General features: G+C 33.6%; 4 protein-coding genes across 4 annotated transcripts; 2 read left to right on the plus strand and 2 right to left on the minus strand.

Moving 5' to 3' along the window:
• LOC129873536 (uncharacterized) lies at window positions 1–1,638 on the plus strand. Its single transcript, XM_055948649.1, has one exon. The coding sequence runs from the start codon at window positions 41–43 to the stop codon at window positions 1,442–1,444; it is 1,404 nt and encodes a 467-aa protein (XP_055804624.1). The 5' UTR covers window positions 1–40; the 3' UTR covers window positions 1,445–1,638.
• A 1,381-nt stretch (window positions 1,639–3,019) lies between these two features.
• On the minus strand, window positions 3,020–8,647 carry LOC129873987 (probable arabinosyltransferase ARAD1). Its single transcript, XM_055949194.1, has 4 exons — window positions 7,965–8,647; window positions 6,965–7,252; window positions 5,301–5,666; window positions 3,020–3,657 (listed from the first exon to the last, which is right to left on the minus strand). Exons 1-4 carry the CDS (start codon window positions 8,547–8,549, stop codon window positions 3,469–3,471), a joined length of 1,428 nt encoding a protein of 475 aa, XP_055805169.1. The 5' UTR covers window positions 8,550–8,647; the 3' UTR covers window positions 3,020–3,468.
• Window positions 8,648–10,854: 2,207 nt separating this feature from the next.
• On the minus strand, window positions 10,855–14,435 carry LOC129872951 (14 kDa zinc-binding protein). The gene is made up of 6 exons (XM_055947909.1): window positions 14,345–14,435; window positions 14,153–14,248; window positions 13,258–13,338; window positions 12,099–12,246; window positions 11,409–11,526; window positions 10,855–11,203 (listed from the first exon to the last, which is right to left on the minus strand). Exons 1-6 carry the CDS (start codon window positions 14,374–14,376, stop codon window positions 11,136–11,138), a joined length of 543 nt encoding a protein of 180 aa, XP_055803884.1. The 5' UTR covers window positions 14,377–14,435; the 3' UTR covers window positions 10,855–11,135.
• A 90-nt stretch (window positions 14,436–14,525) lies between these two features.
• LOC129872952 (sulfiredoxin, chloroplastic/mitochondrial) lies at window positions 14,526–18,268 on the plus strand. Its single transcript, XM_055947910.1, has 5 exons — window positions 14,526–14,639; window positions 15,838–15,992; window positions 17,647–17,680; window positions 17,800–17,893; window positions 18,025–18,268. Exons 1-5 carry the CDS (start codon window positions 14,564–14,566, stop codon window positions 18,038–18,040), a joined length of 375 nt encoding a protein of 124 aa, XP_055803885.1. The 5' UTR covers window positions 14,526–14,563; the 3' UTR covers window positions 18,041–18,268.
• The last annotated feature ends 1,787 nt before the right edge of the window (window positions 18,269–20,055 follow it).

Genomic DNA, 20,055 nt, shown 5'->3' on the forward strand with positions numbered 1-20,055 from the left:
AATACAAAAATATAAAAACTCTTTATTCTTCTCAACACAAATGGACTCCCATTTGAAAATCAAAAACTCTTTAGAGAAAAACGAATTCATCTCTCATCGAGATCATCCCTTCCCTTGTCGATTTCGTTACATATCTGAAGTAAACGTTGTTCAACAATCATTGATCAAAAATCATCAATCGAACTATAGTAGTACTACTATTGATGAGATACAAAGAGTTGGAAACGACAAATATAAACATTTTAGTCATCGACACAATTTGTTAACGTACTCGTTACGTGCCTCGGATTGTGTGCACTGCTATTTCTGTAAGACAACAATTTCAGGTATGTCGTACGGGTGCAAACGTTGTAGGTACTTTCTACATGAGTCATGTTTCGAATTCCCACAAGTCATTGAACATTTGGCTCACCCCGGACATCAACTAATTCTCAAGTATAATACTCCATCAATCGATACTAATATTCAATTTAATTGCAAAGCCTGTCACGTCGGTGATAATCCTGCTTTGTTGTTCAACTTTCATTATTCTTGCGATCATTGTGATTTTGCTCTTCATATGGGGTGTGCATCTATGCCTTATAAAGTTCTTCACAAGGATATGACATTGTCTGTATTTTACTCAAATCCTTTGAGGAATGAAGCCGGACCACTACTTTGTGACATTTGTAACCACTCGATAGACAAATCGAATAATTCTTGGGTATATTATGACTATAGTCATAATTTTGTGACACATTTTGGGTGTGTTGCTGATTCTTTATATGGAAAAGGAGGAAATGATAAAGATTACATCATTGGTGTTCAGAATGGATTGACAAATCTTGATGGTGATGACACTTCTATAGTAAACTATCAACAGAATGAACATAAAGGATCACAATATAAGCGATTTTTTCATCGACATGTTTTGCAACAATTGGATAGGTCGATGGACAATAGTGTCAAGAATCGAAAATGTGGAATTTGTGGTACGGATCTAAGTACAGACAAGAAAAGAGGATGTTTGAGTTGTGATTTTATAATTCACGAGAGGTGTTCTTTTTTGCCTGAGAAAATTCAACATCCTTTTCATCCACATCCACTCACACTCATTCCTAAAAAAGACGGAGTTGAAGTTCAATGCATTGGATGTCGTCAATCTAATGGTTGTCCCACCAACTACACAGTTTTGTACCAATGCAAGATTTGTGAATTTCAACTTCATCCATCATGTGCTGCTTGTCCAAGGAGACTTAAAAAACTTGATTTAACTTTGTGTTACTCTTTTCCTTATAAGAATGAGGTATCAAAGCTCTATTGCAACTATTGTTCAAAAGTCATCAACAAGGATCAATGGTTGTACTATGGAAGAAGTAACGATGAGAAGAGACACATTACTTGTCAATTGGCTGTCGGTGTTTCGAATTGTTATGTCACATTACGCGATTTAGAGGTAGAATAATAATAAATAAACTAGGATCGAGTGAATAATGATTCAGTCATAATCAATATATCATTATTTCGTTTCATGATTTCATAGAACGCTTCATCTGCTTTATTTATGAATAAATTAGGATAATATACTTTGAAAAAATAATTTTGTGCTATGTAAGATAATTCTATAATTGTTTTTTCCCCTGCCGTTATTTATTTATGTTTGTAATCTTTCTTTTTCGAGAACCAGGTCCTCTTAATTTCCTTCTAATAATTTCCAAAATAGAAGCTATTCAAAATAATTTATTTTGAAAAGTGTTTTTTGGAAAAAAAAATAAAGAGTATTGGTTTCTTTTTTTTGATAATCATTTGGAAAAATACTTTTCTTAATATTAGAGTAGTAATTCCCAATTTATGTTTACTCGAACTTTGAAAAAGGTAATTATAAAGAGAAATTACTTTTTTTTCAAATTTTGAAAAAAGCTATTGCTACTCAAAATCACTTGTTTTTTTCTTAAAATCCTCAAACAACTCTTTAAAATAAACAATTTTAACTTCTCTTTTAACTTCTCTTGACAAAACAGATTAATGTATTATTATTGTCTACTTTGTCTGGTTTGATTCATGATCTAATTCCGTTGGTTTTCTCTGACTTTTATGATTATTTTTTATTATTATTTTGGTCATGAGATTTTGATTTTTCATTTTGTTTGTTTCCTAACACGGATACGTTTTCTTTTCAAACTTTCTTTTAAGTTGACTTATAAAAAAACAAAAAAAAACTGTTGAACGTTGAATTTAATTATTTATATTTTAGAATTATGAAACCGTAAAATAATGTATCTCTTACGTATTCTGTCGTTGACGTTTCTATCAATTCATTGAGAGGAAAATTGAAAAATTCTACAATTTAAAATTTCTATTAGACCACGTCAAAAATCTTCTATGTTGAAAATATTGATTCTTGATTTTATCCACGTGACAAATCAAAAGGAAAAAAAATAAAATCAAATTCAGTAAAAATTCAGTTTTATTTTAGTATATATGACATATTAACTTTTAATAAGAAGAATGATAATTGATAAAAAGAAGTTTTAAATTTGAACACAAACAATTCATTTATCAGATTTCGGCTAAATTACCTTTCAAAAAAACAATGATAGCTTCTTTCTTTGGGATAATACCACTTTTGGTCCCTTAGTTGCAAATAAATTTTGATTTTCATACTTGTGATGCATTTAACTTTTAATTATTTTAAATATGCTTCTAGGTAGGAGCTTATTATATTTGAACTATTTTTACAAGTTTAACAACAATATATTCAGTATAATCTCATAAGTAAATTTTCAAAACCACTACCCTAGAATATGAAGTAACACTACAAGATTAACATAACACGTGTAAGAAGTAACACTACAAGCTTAACATAACACATGTGTAATTAAATGATGGATTAATAAACAATTCTAAAAATTTGTGAATATTCACGAGCAAAGGGTCAAAAGGACACATTTCAAATAATTTAAGGTTAAATATGCTTAATCATTAAGGAAATAAAATGAAAGTTAGCTTTCAAAGTCCTAACTAGTTAGCCTTCTTACCCTTAATGGAAATGAGTAGATTCCACAACCTGAATTTGTGTGCTTGATGACAGTTATTTATCCAAGCACTTCCAGAATAATAAGACATGAAAGATCAAGACATTTTGAAGCAAAAGCCTATATATAGCTGTGATTTTATATATTCATGATATACAACATTGTAAATACACAAACAAAATGAATTAAGTTAAACCCTGTATATATCAAAATGTACTAAACCGATCCTTATTTTAGCGTAAACTGGATTTTCTACCTGTTAGCAGGGATATTAATCAATGAATGCAGATGGCAACCATATTTCCATCCCAGATATAAGTTACAACAGTACAAGCCTTTTGATCTACCATCTTCCTCCCCAATGTTGGAGACTCTTTAAGGGTGAGAAGACATTCTCTGATGATCCACAAATGCTCAAAGCAGATGGTGAGGGAGCAAATGTCACAAGTCTGGATCACAATGTCGACAAGATCCCTGTCTGGTTTGAACAGAGACAAGAGCAATCTGGTTCAGTGAGCTCTCTTTTCACCAGACGTTTGTCACGATTGATCATTAACCTAACAAGTGGTAACTTCAAAGAGACCTGTCGCCAAATTTCTTTTACTGTTCCATTTGGGTCCTCATATTCATAGTAATGCTTCACCTGAAGATTCCACAAATTTCAAGAGTACATATGTAAATCATGTCGTTTGGTTTGAATACAAGTTATGATGTGATTAGTTATGATGGGATAAATTGTGATGGGATTATTTTTTATTGAGTGTTTGGTTTGTTACATTTAAAATAATATGCATTATATAAATTTTAAGAAAAAATTATTTGTTTACAAAATACTCTTTATGAATGTGAAAAAGTGATGTATAAAAAGGGTTTAAAGGGATATTTTTGTCATTTACCTACTTTATCCCGGGATTACTATACCACTCAAAGGGAAGGATAACTTATCCCAGTCATAATTATTAATCCTGGAATAAGTTATCCCACACTTTGTAACCAAACAAACAATTGAGGGTTACTAAAAATTTATCCCAAGACTATTTTGCCTTATCCACCACACCAAACGACCCCTTAGTTCTAGAAATATAAAGGTCCAAAAAATGCAAAATCAAAGGGTTTCATAATGACTAAAGCATGAAATACTTGAAGTAAATTTAGGAAAGATAACATGGAGGAACAAGCAACACAGTAATCCATTCGGAACAGACCATAATATAGTTTACATGCAAAGAACTATTTCACGCATCATCTAACTGTTATAGCCACCAATATTTTATCCACTTCAAGACTAAATTGCTGACCTAAAGCACTAGAATTAGCTTGATAAGAGATCATCTGCCTTTGCTAGCAATTAAATAAGTCAAGTGAGAGAGCTCATCTAAGTTTCCAAATAAACAATATTCTTTTGGTGAGTGATTCAGCAGATATGAGATAACTGAACTTCTTCTACAAAAAACAGAACAGCATGCAGCTGAAAAAATAATTTCTTGTAATGCACATTCTACTTCAAATGAAATTGAACAGATTCAGCTCAACTCTAAGGATGTTTTTATATCTTAGCACCTTTTTTTAAAGTGTTAAAGGGAAACGTAGTACACTTACATGAAGAAATAGTAAAAGAGAATGAATAATTCAAACTAAAAATTATCATATCTGTTAAAGCTACATTTGGCTCACCCAAATTGTACTGTACAGTATCTATTGCTTATGATTTCCTAACATTGACCTAGATCTGAACCTGAATAACATGATCTTTGTCTGTTGATCTTGAGGCAATGTCCAAAACAAACTAATTTTATAACTTGAAAACAAAACTGCATCCATTTGCAGATTTGAGCATTAGAAGAGACCAACTTGAGAAGCAGAAATCACAATATCAAAGATTTCAGTGATCCAACAGGTAGAGAATATCTTTATAGCAATGGAACATAGAAAACATCCATTGATCCTTGCTCATTTGTTTCTATATTGTCACTGTCAAAAATCTTGCAGATCCTTTTAAACCTTGACACATTTGTCAAGGCTCCTATTAGACATCTTTGAACAAGATAGTATCTCTTTGAGAAAGGCAAAAGGGAAAACACACACACACACCCCTCTTAGAGTGAGTCAGTATATATATTGATTTTACCATTCCTCATCAGAGAAACAAGAGGGAACAAAACAGCAAAAGAATATCCACATGCTAGCTTATGTACAAAGCGTGCAATGTATGTATAACTCCAATTTGCAAATTTATTTTCTGGTAATAACAGGATGCAGGAACAAGAATTATGTACTAGTAAATACCTTTTTCAGCTCCCGTTGATATTCCAAAATCCTCTCCATGCTTACTTTCCTGAGCTTTTTAACCAAGAACCCCGGCTTCACAGCAGTGTTAGAGTCTACAAAAACTGCAATTTTCCTGTAGTCTACAACATCCTCAAATGGCAATTCAATGTAATCACTGATGATTACAGGGACACACAAGCTCACAATAGCATCAAAAAGGCGGCAAGCTGATGGAGTATCACCAGCTGGATGCAGACAAAATTTTGAAGTGTGCATCCCTTTTCTTGCCTCACGACGGCTCTCCCTAGATTGTGCACCATGTTTTATGATGACGTCTTCTTCTTTCTCAAGCAATTGAAAAAGCAAATCACGAATCTTTCCTCCCTGACACATTAGCAAACAAGCTTTATGTAAATAACTCTGAAACTGTGGTGTGCATTGAGTGCAGGGAAACACATATAACATGCAAATAAAACTATAGCAGTGATGCCATTTGCCTTTTCTATTTTTGCAGATAAGTATAATAGTGATACCAATTCCATCAAACATAGTATCCTAACAGAAGTAATTAAGTGGTACCCTTTTCTGCAAATGAGGTATCTTAAGGGAAGAAAGTTAATCTTGTAAAGAAAATAGACCTTGGGCCTAACTCAACCCCAAAAGATGGCTAATGAGATGAGGATTGTTGGCAAGTTTCACTTGGTTAGTACCTATGAGTCTTGCTTAACAAAGAACAATTTACATGAAAAATGTCACTCTACTCACAGCAGAAGTTTTATTTGGAACGGGAGCAACGACAATCAGCTATTCTTACAATCTATGAGGTGTTGCTGTTTTTTGGCTCAGGAACTTGAAAAACTTTGGAGTCCAATGGACGATTCCAATGACTACAACGGATTTTCCCAGGTGCTCGACAAGGAAGAGCATAAACAAAGAAGTGGAGAATATGGAAGCTCATCCCAATTTGTACTTGGTGAATTTTATGGAGAGAGAGAAACTAAAGATAATTCTTTTTTTTTTATGATGCTGGTGTCCCGGCCAACTTGAGTGCGTCACGACTAATTTCACCCGACACCTGCTATCTCTCACCAACATAGGTAAGGGGTAATTCTGCCCAACAAGGCTTAGGACTTAGGTAGATGGGATGTATTCACTTAGCGTTTTATGTCTCCACTGAGATTTGAACCTGAGACCTCATGGTTCTCCACCTAGTTCGACCACTAGGCTACACCCTTGGGTGCAACATCTAGGAGTGTATCTACATCATTTAGATAAGTAAATGATGTAGATACACTCATAGTTTTATCAATTCCTTACAAGCTTAAAGAAGGAAATGTTCATCAAAGGTATATCTCTCAACACCACCTTGCAATAAAATATTTCTTCTTAAAAGATAGAATGAAATTCTGAATTTGTTTTTATGTTTCACAATTCTGGACATGGAAATGAAGGATGTCTTATTTATAAGAAAAATGCAGGATATCTTAGTTCCTTCAAATGTGATTGCTTTCTAGACTTTACACTGGATAGATAACAGTTATACACTTATATATATATTAAAAATGCATCTTTTCTTCTAATCAGCACATCCAGAAGAAATAAGACAGTACTAGGGCTAATGAATCTTATATCAGAAACAAGATGATCTAATACCAAATTATGAAACTTTTCCTATCAATTACCTCCTTTCTGTATCGATTGCCCATGAAGAAGAGCAAGGAATGCCGATTTTCAACGCCAATATCCCCTGTGTATGTGTTAATCCGATGTGAGTAGGGCAAGATGACATCCTTAACAAGAGATGCCTGATTACGAGCCAGCCTTCCAAAATCAGAAACTAACAGCACTCCATTCTTCACCTTATCCACAACTTTGTATAAAGCATTAGGATCCTGGCATATAAACACGTGATCCCAGCCATTGTTCCTTTTCCAATACTCCTGCTGCTCCAACCATTCAATTAAAGACTCCTGCAACATGCACAATGCTATCATATGCCATTTTTATCAAATTTAATTCTGTAACACAAATGTATACACAGAAACAAATGCATATCTGGATCTAACAAGCATGAGAAGACCATCATCCTCTTTCTTTAGTTTTCTTTTTCTTTTTCTGATTGCAATGCTGTCCAACCCAACTTATGTGCACCTCAACTAATAATCGATTACCGGCCAGCACATGTATCACATAACTCTACCAACCAACACAGGTACCGAATAATTCTACCCTCCAATGTTTATTTAGATAGAAAGAATCCACCTAGTCTTGCCTCTGCTGCCATCCAATCATTTATTTGCAAGGTTGTCACAACAGCTCTTTGAAAGCTAAGCCACCCCCTGGGGGCTGAGAACCATAATTCTCAATAAGACATTTGCAGCAAACAAATCAAAGGTGTATTAATCAATGTTACCCAATGTGGACATTTTTAGAAGCTCAACCTGGAAATCTAAGCAACAAGTTGTTGAGCTAATAAAGGGAGTCCTCTAGAATAACAAGTGATAGATCATTTTTAAAACACAATTCACCAATTATAACTAGTGTAACAAAATTAACAAAGTATGGACTAATAGAAACAACCTATGACAAAAAAAATGAAAACTTTAACTCAAAAAACAACACAATGCAATTCCAGAAACAAGAATCATGAAAAAAATAACCCAACAGATAGTGATTTCCTACCTGCGTTTCCTCATCGCTATAAGCAGGCCTCTCCACAGGTGCAACAACAGCATTATTGGATCTAATCGGATTCGCCACAAGACTCAACGACGAGAAGAAAGGCACATAGAAAATGTCAGCTTCCTCCGGGTCCATAACCCGAGTAACAGCCGACCCGACCCGTTCTAAACTCGGCCGATTCAGGTCAGAAAACAAATACCACTCAGCAGAATGCTGATTCCCAGGATACTTGAGCAACGAATCATCACTCTGCTTCTCTCCACCTCTTGCCAACGCATAGCTCTCAATAACCCCATACGTAAACTTCCTAGGCAGATCATACATGTAAACTTTCACAGATTTCAAATTCTGGGTATCGTAATTCCTGCTGAAACTAACACTGGCGACATTGTTTGGTGGGTTTGAGAAGATGAAGGTGTTGAAGAAAGCATATAGAGCTAAAATTGAGAACAAAGTAGTGGCAAGTGTAAGAGTTGGTCTGAGGGTTAATTTTCTGGGCATTTTGTTGATTAGGGATTTGGGTGGAGAAGCCGGAGAGACGGCGGAGAACGGTGGCGGTGATCGGAGTTTGGGTCTTGGATTCATGGATTGTTCCCCAAAAGCTATGGTGGTGAAACCATGTGTAATTTTGATTCAAGATTGGGAAAAATTAATTAATATTTATAGGGTTTGGACATAACTTCAAACCAAATAGAATTGGGATAATTGCCAAAAAAATATCTATTTTTGGAATTGTCATTTTACTAATGTTTGTTAAAATAGTTTTTTTAAATAAAGTTTTCGCTTTTGATATTAATTCACATTAAGGTTGAAAATTCGAAGTAAATGTAAAATTTATCTTAAATTTCAGGTTTGTGTATCTTAATTTTATTTTGTCGGGAAAAAATCTTTCATATTTCAAAATTCAATACTTAAATCTATTTCAAATAAGCTTAAATTTAAAATATAGGTACTATATAATAATAAAAAATGAACTTCAATGATCAACTTGTTAAAACAACAACAAATCTAACAAATGTATTTAATATTCTTTTATTTACTTTTTTCAGGTATATATTTAGGTTTTAATCATAAATGATTTAAGCACATGTTAAAATTGACTAAATTTTAGGCGTGTGCATTTGAAATTTTTGGTAAAAATAATAATAATAATTTTATTTTTTTAAGCTTCAACACTCAAATATACTCCAAATAAATTCAAATTTCGAACATAATTTTCACACATCATCAAAGAACAAACTTAAATCATCACTTTATCAAAATAACAATAAATCTAATAAATTCATTTGTCACTCATTAATTATTTTATGTATATATTCGTCTCAATCATATATAAATTAAACAAATATTAAAATAATTAAAATTTTAATCATGTGTATCTGAATACAAAAGCAAAGAAGAAGCGGAAAAAAAAAACATATAACGAGTATTATTAGTTAAATGGGACAACAAAATAGGACATTCCATGAAATAGTCAAATTTTTAAGTATTCAGTGACATAACACATTAGTTAGTATACAACATTATACAAAAAAAAATCTTTTATATTAATGTCTAAAAACTCAATATACAATATTAAACATTCATTATATATATATATATATATATATTATACAAAAAAAATTGATGTCATTTTTTTTCTTGAATCCATGCATCATATATATCCCAAACACTTCAATAACTACACCAAATCACCCCTAATTTGTAGAATTAGGCTCCTCATCCCAATTTGTTTGTAACAATACTCACTTGAAACAAAGCTTATTTACAAAAAAGATAATTTCAAACTCTGAAATTTTGAGCTTTAAGAATGACCGCCTACAAAAAGGGAGTTGTTTATTGGTTTTTCCTTATACGCAAAAAAAAATTAACGTACGACATAAAAATCAACTAGGTGATTCCATACTTCATTATCAAGATTCAATCAGTCGACAATACATGAATAAATTGCTCATTAAATAACTCCACTTTTTAAAAGTTAAACTGTAGAAAAATAATTTCAATCAAAATATTGTTCAAATGATCTTTCAATTTTTTTTAGGTTTGGTTACCGAGGAAAAACTCCTGAATAGAGAAGGAAGATTGTCGAGGGTCAATCGGAAACAATCTCCCTATCTCATAAAAGTAGGGGTAAGACTATGTACATCTTACCTTTTTTGATCTCACTTATGAAATTATACTTAATTTGGTATTGTTATGATTATTGAGAGAATAGAAGAGTGAATGGTAAAAGTAAAAGAGAAGTGATGGAAGGGATAAAGGTAATTATTTTTCTTGAGTCTCTTTTACTCCTCTTTTGGCAGCATTAAATAACTCCACTTTCTAAAAGTTAAACTGTAGAAAAATAATTTCAAATAAAATATCGTTCAAATGATCTTTCAAATTTTTTTAGGTTTGGTTACTGAGGAAAAAACTCCTGAATAGAGGAGGAAGATTGTCGAGGGTCAATCGAAAACAACCTCCCTATTTCATAAAAGTAGGGGTAAGTCTATGTACATCTTACCTTCTTAGATCTCACTTGTGAAATTATACTTAATTTGGTATTATTATGATTATTGAGAGAATGGAAGAGTGAATGGTAAAAGTAAAAGAGAAGTGATGGAAGGGATAAAGGTAGTTATTTTTCTTGAGTCTCTTTTACTCCTCTTTTGGTAGCATTTTTCACAACAACAATCTTCAATACAGGTATCGAATAACTCTATTTAAGCCGTCAGGCAACTCTATCAATCAAAACCAAGACAGATGTGAAAAAGCCACCTAATGCTTTTTCTTGCTGGGGGAATTAGTGTTTGATACATCAATTTTGATGGTTGTAGTCAACTGGGAGAAACCAAATGGCTAGCTACTCCAAGAAAAAAGCTTTAGACTAATAAATCTAGCAGAATAGGTGTTCAGCATAGTAACTATATATAAATATCAATTAAGGGCATTCTTGAGAAGGAAACACAGTTGGAGTACTTCACAGCATTCATGCAAATGAAGATAAAAAGTTGACCAAGAACATACACGTTTACTGCAATGAAGAAAAATATCTGGAGTCATTCACCAAGTATACTTGAATCACATCTAACAATAGTACTTATTGCATGCCACAGATGTTGAACATCGGTTCACATGTCACGTTACATCAATGCAGAGAAATGGAGAACTTGCTCCTAACCAAGCTTGATTCTAACCCGGGGGCCATTTCAGCTGTCTTCCGCCAAGTACGTGCAAGTGAAGATGGTATACAGATTGACCTATGCAAGGAAGAGAGGAAAAAAATTACTTTTGTTCCTTCATTAAGTACTGTCAAACTGTTTTCAAAATTCCTAAAAGATACATAAAGAAAACTTTAGATGTAAATAGTATTGTATTCATTGTTCATACAAAATTCCAATGTTAGCACTTAGGTTCACATTTTTGGAGGAGACTGGGGGAATATTAGAAGGGAGATAGACTTACATGCAGAGGGACCACTATTAATGACAACTCGAAAACCATCTACAATGCCTTCTTTCTCTGCTACTATCTTGGCAGCATAAAGGAGGTGGCCCAATATATCTTCATGTCTTTGTTTAGCCTTCATAGATTGGAACGGAACCAGTTGCAAGACATCAATTACCAGAGTAATTGGCACGGAAATGAACATAAAAATAAGAAATAGAAGGCACAACACAGCAAAATTGACTTTTTCGAGGGACAACTTCTAAGTTGTTAATCTATAAAGTTGTTCACGGCCCCTAGATTCCACTCTTTCCCTCAATACTTCTATTCTTTATTCGGTAATCATCACTTTCAAGCTACGAGCACCTTCATATAAAAGTGCCATAACTTTGTAAAATCATGCAAAAAACAATGCAAGATGACCTCCTTTTACATCCAAATATGTGTTTGCCTTAACCAACAGATTCTATAGATCTAAAGTATAGGGGCAAAAGCCAGTTAAAAAATATCAACTTTTGGAGATATTATGGTCGTCTATTTCCACTGCTGGACAAACAATTTAGATAAAGACTTTCGTACCCCGAATTTTGGTATGCCTTGTGATTTATGCTATACCAAAAGTCAAGATATGCATTCCTTGAAACTTGGCATAGAATGCATACCACATCGATAATAATATCAGAAAATAGATAAAGGAAAAAAACCCACCTTTCCAAGCTCTGTCAATCCATCCCTTGACTTCGGGATAACTAGAACATGGACAGGAGCTTGAGGATTGATATCGCGAAAAGCAAGAACCTTTCGATCCTCATATACCACAGAAGCAGGTATCTCCTTTGCAATGATTTTATCAAATCTGAATGCACAAAACAAATTGATCAGAATGCAGTGAGCCTAGATAATCATTCAGTCACCATGTCTGACAGGAAGTGCGCAAGTCAAACTGTGGATGTTCATGTCAAAGTTACTACTATGAAACAAAATCTTAAGCAGCTCGACTAATTAACCAAGATCAGTTTAATCATTCTTTCTCAGGGAAGGCAATCAAGGAACATATAAACAAACTATTGCCGCAACAAACGCTTATTGCCTTGTAAAAATTCAAATGTCCAATTAACTTCAAATCTTTCCTTTTTCTCTGTAAGGTCGAAGTTAATGCTGTATAATATGTATTAGAGGGAAAGTGGGAACCCAAAGATGAGGTAATATCTTGCACAAAAATTGAATGATGATATTTAATGAGAATTGAAGTAACTATTTCAAAATTCAGGATATCATATTACTGTTTAGGTCATATCATTCTCAAAAGTGGACATATCTGTTCTTACAGATGCATTTTCAGTTATCATCTACTATTAAGTAATCAAGGGAAAGAAATAGCAGACGTTGTAGCAATTTGCCTTCTCATTTTTGCTGATTGCCAAGTGCTGTAAAAAAAGACACTATGTACCAATGCATCTGATTCCATATAAACTCCAGTTTTTAAGGAGATATACACCGGGAGGTTTCTGAACTAAGAAATGCAAGTAAAAGGATAACTATTGCAAAAGAAAAACACAATGCAACAAAAAGATGCAGATGTTCAAAATAATGGTATTGACTTACAATTTTTTTGTGCCAGTGACTTCAATGTTTTAGTTAAAAAGGCTACTCTATAGTGTGATTCATCTTCAATAATTACCTCCAGTAGTCAATAAATTAAAGGTCTTTTATTTCCCATAAGCATAAGGAACACTTATAATCTATTATCAATCAGAAAGAGAACGCATAACTGATACAAACACCATTAATTAGTTTGAAGCTCTGACAATCTAAACTTAATCAAGTAATAGAACTACAAAACGTTCTATCCATGGGAAAATAGTACATGGTTGGAGCTCCAGTATCAGCATTTACAGCAGCTGCCCTGGCAGCTGCTTCCTCATCATGTGCAGCAGCTACATAAAACCTGTCTTCACAAAAAGAAAACAAATCTCAATGAGAAAATTGAAGAGGAACTCTGGGAACAGAAAAGAGGATCCTAAGTTACAAATATTTCTACAAGGAAGCTCCTGATTAACATTTGTTGTCAAACATAGAAAACGCTTATCATAACTGACACATTGAAGTCTGGTTTTTAGCCTCAGTTACAGATTTATAATAAGAAACTAAGCCAACTATGATGGGAATATGCATTCAGATACAACTGACACAACTACAATCACATATTACGTGTGTAACGTATAAAAGAGAAGCAAAAAAAGAAATCCACTTTGTAATGTAAACAACATAGACTCAGACTAGCAGAAACAACTCTCATCCCGTAACGAAGATGACATATTCAAGGAGTTTCAGTAGCTCCACCACACTCAAACAACCATCATAAGAAATGTATGAAATCACTTACTTAGGATTAATACATCAGTATTGCTCCGGCCCAATTTTTATGACACCCATTTTCGTTTTAGGAAACCCTATAATGTTTTGACTCCATTACATTTCTATAAAACCTGTCAGGTACTCAAAATTCATGATATTACTCAAAATTTTAAAATTGACCTGTTGTTTTTACTATCTAAAGTCAAATTGAAACAAAATACATAATTCTTTACCAGTCAATTATCATCACATAAGGGAGTAATAAAGAAATCAATGCGAAGTATTAATCGGACTGCAAGAACCCCACTTTGCAGAAGCAAGTAAAAAATGACAGATTCCTCAACAGAAAGGACATATGGATATAGAATCACTAAAGTCAGGATTTCCTTGAGAAGTTTACATACCTGTGAGAATGAAGGGGATGACGCAAGGCGGGTAGAGTTCTTGGTATGGAATTTGATGTCTTTATGAAACCCAAAGCTTTCACTATGGAAGGGCCTCTGCAGATATGGAAAAATCACATCTTTTCAATGAGTAGAGAAGCAAGAAGGAGGAAGTGGGGGGGTAGGGGTGGGGGCGGGGGCGGGGGACTGTACCGCAAAAGTGTGAGAGAGCTCATAGCAGCCATGGGAGTGGGGGAAAACGAAAATGCTGTAGTTTATTGGTCTAATGGATGAAAATAGAGAAAAGCTAAGGGTCTCTAAGAAATTACTGAATTCCACAAGGACCGGACAGTTTTTCTTATTCAAACAAAAGGTCCCTTTATTTTCATATATCATCAAATTCAGTAATCTCCAAGAGTTACAAAAGAGAAAATGGCGAATTTTGTACTGCAACTTCCAAATAACCTGCGTTTAAGGAGCTTCACTGTCTCCTCATCCTCCTTTAATGGTATTCACGCACCTTCCTTGTTCCATCTTCCTGTCTAAAATTGAAAATTTCTGCTAAAAATGATACTTTATGAGAACATTTATATGTTCTTTCTGGAAGAGTTCAGAAAATAAAAAAGAAATTAAGGGTTTCTTCTCAAATCAAGTAATCTTAGTATACATAACTTTTATGTGACCAATTTGGGCTAAAGGTGTGTGCTTTTGTTTGTTTGTGAACCCCTTTTCAACCAAGTTTGTCTGGATTGAATGAATTGCTTCCTAATAGAGTTATTTTGAAAACCATACATTTCTTGCTATAGTATATGTTTGTTTTTTGAAATTTTTTCATGGTGTTACAAAGATTTCTGCTGCAAAATTATCTTTGAATAGACCTTTTACATCAGTGATTATAGCAAATCAGTTGTGGGTTCTGCAGAATACGAAGAGTTTTAGTGTATTCATAGTTATTAAAATTGGTAATTGGTTGTACTCCTTGAGTTGATATTAGCTCAGCAGAAGTATTTCTGGGTTTTGGCTTGGTTACTGTTGCAAGGGGTAAGCAAAAGATGAGGAAAATAATGGTATAGAACTTTTGATCTCCATGCATTGTACAACATACAGAGGAAAATAGTTCTCTTATCAAGGGCGAAAAACCATATAGGATGGAGATCAATCCTAGGTTCTATCAGCCAACCTCATCTATAAATCAGAAACAAAAACTAAAAGCATAATTACTTGGTGGATAGAGTTACCTAGTATCTAGGTGGGAGGTGGAATTAGTCGAGGTGCCTGCAAGCTGGCCAAGACAGCACGGTTATCAAAAAAAAAAGAAAACTAAAAGCATTTTTACTGGAACATGTAGTTCATAAACCAATACTAACTTTTCAGTGCGCCTAATTAGCATCCGAAGTTGGATTTTTGTAGTTTTTTTACATTGCGAAGTCTTTATTCCTAAACCTACCAGTTCTTGTGTTTGTATTAGTCATGTAAACTAAAGAACAGTTTCGAGTACTTTGTCTTTGTCCTTCGTTTTTTATTTGTCTTGTTTTGTTTCCTAATGCGGTGGGTTTGGGCTTAGTTGGATTGGGCTTTGTGAACTTTATTGTTCTTTTTGGAATAAATGGTGGCCTTTGCCACATCTTTAATATTTTTTTTAAACAATGCTTTTACCTTTCTTGTTAAAGGTTAATGCTTTTAAATTGTTCATAATATGGTTTTAGGGGCTACTCCTGGTGTGCCTCAATCTGCCGGGCCAGTGATTCTTGAACTTCCCCTTGATAAAATACGAAGACCACTCATGCGCACCAGATCTAATGACCAGCAAAAAGTGAAGGAACTGATGGATAGTATCAAGGAAATCGGGCTTCAAGTACCTGTAACTACTAAATCATCCTGTCATTTACTTTTCACATGATTTGATGCTATTTTGCCTTCATATATAAGTTGCAAATTAATATTCTTCTTACATGTTTATTGAACTACTCCATCCGTTCCATTTTTATGTGTCTTAGTTTGACTAGCCACGGAGTCTTGTGGTCTTAAACATGTCATGTGGGATGTTGAAATTATAAAGTTACTAAATATAGAAAATGATGTTCTTATTGGAACAAACTAAAAAGTAAAGTAAGACATATTAATTGAAACAAAGGGAGTTTTAATATACTGAATCAAATAGGAACCTTGTGGCATAATTAACATCACGCAAGAATAGCCTGTAGGTGGTTGGTAAAAAAGATTGAACTTAATAACAAAGAAATGTTTGAGGCCTTTTATTTCGTTGATGAAATCTGATGGATAACAAAAACTTGAAATAGAGGAACTCAATAAACTAGGATATATCTGAAAGCAGGTTGATTAGTTAGAAAGAAAGCCACGATTCTGTACCCTGGAACAGGAATAGCCTGTAGTTGGTTGGTCACAGGGTTATTCTTTTGGAGGGCAAAAAGTGGAAAAAATTTATTTTGTAGGGCAGAATAACGAAGTTAAAGTGGAATTTTTTCGAAAATTAAATCCGTGGGAGCTAAAGAAAATATTGCATATTTTTGTAGCCCCAGATTCCCAAGGTTCTCAGATGACCACAAATAAGTACTGGATTAAGTTTCTTGATCATACATAAGCATGTAGACAATAAAGCTGGATGATTGAGTGATCGAGGTGCAAACAAGCTAGGGGGTATCAAACATACGTCAGAAATCCGTTATGGTCGTTCTACAGCTGATTTTCGCATCCTTAGAAGTTGGTTTCTCCATTTGTTCTCCAGAAGGTCTCATCGTGATTCGTGAGTATCAAATTACATGACAAAAAGAGAATAAACTTCCTTGAGACTAAATTTCCTAAACATCACATTATTCCATTGCCTTCCTGACTGCTGGTCTTCAAGGAGGTAAGGAAATCGTCTTCAATGCACTTGTCTTCCAGCTCTCTTTTGCTTTTCTACCCAGTTTTAGCAACAGCGTACAATGTACTGATTTCTAAACTTTATTACAGCTCCGACTTTGAAGAGTACTGGCCCATAAATATTGTTGTTGCTGGATTCTTTCTACTGTAATGTTAATCTGATGTCGAAATTGAAAAATATTTTTAGTAAGAATACATATTAGTCAGTTGCTAATTCCCTCTTCCTCCTAGACGGAGTTATAAAATCTAAGTACACAATCAAACACTTCCTCACCTATTACTTGGAAAAAATTGTTGCCTGATAATGCAGTTCGACTATAAAATTTTACAAACTCAACTATATGCCATCTTTCTGGTAAACTACTTCACAAAATGACAACCAGATAACCTTTATGCCCCTGCCTGAACCAAGTTTCCATCACTCCTTTGCTAACAGAGAGAGATGACAGCCTTGACATCTCTAAAATGCTGCCCTTTATTTGGTTAATTATGTGGAGAGTTGCTTTCGACACTTCAATTTCTTCTCTTATATGCATGGTTAAAGTAATTAATGATAGAATTTTTGCCTTAGTTCATGTCAATTTATCTGGTGTGATTATTAGACTCAAGAGACAGTTCTATCTCTCATGCAGATTGATGTGCTTGAGGTAGATGGGGTTTATTACGGTATGTCTTCTTTTTGATTTTTTGCCTAAGCTAATAGTCTATTCATTGCGATCTATTTCAACCCGTACTTGATTTTAGTAACTACTAAGAATTTAAATAATGTCTCTTGTTATATCCAGGGTTTTCTGGTTGTCATCGCTATGAAGCTCATCAGCAACTTGGCCTCCCAACTATTCGTTGCAAAATTCGTCGAGGAACAAAAGAAACTTTGAGGTTCCTCCCCTTTCTCTCCAGTCATGCAACTTTTTTCTGTATCTCCTATTATAGGTGTATCATTCTATTGAGTTTACCTTTCGGCTTTCATTGCTTTTAGTTCTCTCCACTTAGTGATATCATCTTTGCAGGCACCATCTTCGATAAAATCCACTAAATCACTCTAAATGTGAGATGCATGATAATGGATCGTCCTCCCATATTGATGATTTGTATTTAATGTAAATGTATACAAGATTTGCCAATGTTGTGGTGTTCAGTACCTAAACTTTGGAGTTTTACATTATCTTGGTTGATAATGCAAAGAAAATAATGATTAATGGCTTTATAAATTGCTATACAAATCCCAGTATCCCAAAGCAATATTGCGTAATTGTTGTCTTGCTTTCTTTGAGATTCTTTTCTTTTTTTCGGTTTCTCGTTCTTCCGCTCTGTTCTGGCCTACTATTTGGAAAAAAAAGAATGCCTTATTTTCTTTCATGGTATGCAAAACTTCAAATAAGGGTTCAACTGACATGGGAATTTTAATTAAAAGAGACTTTTAAGTTATCCATTTGAGGATATGGGACACAAGTTTTAAAAATTGGGTAAAAGGGACCTCTAGTATAATTTAGGTATTAATGGGTTATGCTAATTTAAAAAAGAATATTTTTATTCACCCTAAAATTTTGCTATTTACAAACAGGCCCAACATATAAGAGGGTTGTTTAGCCAAAAGGGCAACAAACAATTTTCAGAAAATTTGCTCATTTTTTCAGCGGGAGCAGCAGCAGCAGCAGCAGCTTCCCACATTCATCTTCGTCTTCTTCCATATCTTTTTTTTTCAATCTCAACACATTCCAGCCTTCCAAACGCCGATGTTTAAACATTTGTCTAAACAACTAACAAATGTTTTCATATCTCGATCTCCAAAACAATTAGCAAATATTTTCATATTTCTTCGAACAACTAACTGATATTTAAAATATTCTCATTGTTTTAACTAAAGAATCATAAAAAACACATAAACAACTTAGGGTAGTTTAAAATATCTTCTGGTTGTTTGAACTAAACAACTTTTGGTTGTTTAAACAACTTCTGTTGTTTGAACTAAACAACTTAGGATTGTTTAAATATCTTCTGATTATTTGAACTAAACAACTTTTGGTTGTTTAAACAACTTCTGTTGTTTGAACTAAACAACTTAGGATTGTTTAAATATCTTCTGATTATTTGAACTAAACAACTTTTGGTTGTTTAAATAATTTTTGGTTGTTTAAACAACTTCTGTTATTTGAACTAAACAACTTAGGGTTGTTTAAACAGCATCTCTTGGTTGCTTGAACAACTCCTATTTATATAAACAACATATTCTCTCTTCTCTTCTCTTTTCATCAATTTTTTTTTATAATTTTCACAATCAAATTGGAGTAAAGAAAAAAATGAGGATGACAACATCCGAAGAAGAAAAAGATGAAAACACAAAAAGTTTGGAAAGAAAGGAAAAAACGCAGAAGAAAAAAGGCAAAGAAGTTAAGGAAGAAGAAGATGAAAGGGAAAAGGAACAAGAGCGTTCAAAAAAAATGGAGAAAAGAAAAGAGAAGAGAGGAGGGAAAAGGAGAATTTAAAAAAATGAAGAGAATGAAGAAAAAGAAAAGAGAAGAGACAGAACAGATCATTTACAAAACATGAAGGAAATGAATAGATTTAGGGTTTTTATTATAAGTTTTGATATTTTAATTTTTTACTCTAAATTTATAAATATTTCAAATCAATCCCAATTCTTAATAATTAACCCCTAATTAAATATTTTTAACAAAAAAAAAAAAAAAAAAATACAAATCCCTTATCCTTTATTCAACTCTCAAACATCCCTTTTAGCTAATTTTCTCAACTGACATATTGCACTTCTTCAAAAGGATTATGAATCACCACACCATGTTGGTTTGGTTGGAGTTGAGTGCATCGATCAATGTAGAAGCAGAGGCTGGATATAGGAGTCTTTTTATTCTTGCTATCTTCTTTTCCTTCATTTTCATTTATAGAGCATAATAGTCGAGAAACGTGAAGGAGAGCCTTGGAGTAACTGATAAAGTTGTTGTCATGTGATCAGGAGGTCACGAGTTCAATCCTTGAAAATAGCCTCTGACAGAAATGCAAAGTAAGGCTGCGTACAATATACC

Source organism: Solanum dulcamara, chromosome 11 (assembly GCF_947179165.1).
Source record: "Solanum dulcamara chromosome 11, daSolDulc1.2, whole genome shotgun sequence".
In the NCBI taxonomy this organism is placed as follows: Eukaryota; Viridiplantae; Streptophyta; class Magnoliopsida; order Solanales; family Solanaceae; genus Solanum; species Solanum dulcamara.

What these genes read in the sequence shown, in the direction of transcription:
- LOC129873536 (XM_055948649.1), top strand. Translation starts at nt 41, where the DNA reads ATGGACTCCCATTTGAAAATCAAAAACTCTTTAGAGAAAAACGAATTC.
- LOC129873987 (XM_055949194.1), bottom strand. Translation starts at nt 8,549, where the DNA reads ATGAATCCAAGACCCAAACTCCGATCACCGCCACCGTTCTCCGCCGTC. An exon ending in GCAATCGATACAGAAAGGAG is followed by an intron (nt 5,667 to 6,964) that starts GTAATTGATAGG and finishes CTAATGTGTCAG; the next exon opens with GGAGGAAAGATTCGTGATTT. An exon ending in ATCAACGGGAGCTGAAAAAG is followed by an intron (nt 3,658 to 5,300) that starts GTATTTACTAGT and finishes TGGAATCTTCAG; the next exon opens with GTGAAGCATTACTATGAATA.
- LOC129872951 (XM_055947909.1), bottom strand. Translation starts at nt 14,376, where the DNA reads ATGGCTGCTATGAGCTCTCTCACACTTTTGCG. An exon ending in AGCTCTCTCACACTTTTGCG is followed by an intron (nt 14,249 to 14,344) that starts GTACAGTCCCCC and finishes CCATATCTGCAG; the next exon opens with AGGCCCTTCCATAGTGAAAG. An exon ending in TAATAGTGGTCCCTCTGCAT is followed by an intron (nt 11,204 to 11,408) that starts GTAAGTCTATCT and finishes TTCCTTGCATAG; the next exon opens with GTCAATCTGTATACCATCTT.
- LOC129872952 (XM_055947910.1), top strand. Translation starts at nt 14,564, where the DNA reads ATGGCGAATTTTGTACTGCAACTTCCAAATAACCTGCGTTTAAGGAGC. An exon ending in CTCCTCATCCTCCTTTAATG is followed by an intron (nt 14,640 to 15,837) that starts GTATTCACGCAC and finishes ATATGGTTTTAG; the next exon opens with GGGCTACTCCTGGTGTGCCT. An exon ending in AAATCGGGCTTCAAGTACCT is followed by an intron (nt 15,993 to 17,646) that starts GTAACTACTAAA and finishes TCTCTCATGCAG; the next exon opens with ATTGATGTGCTTGAGGTAGA.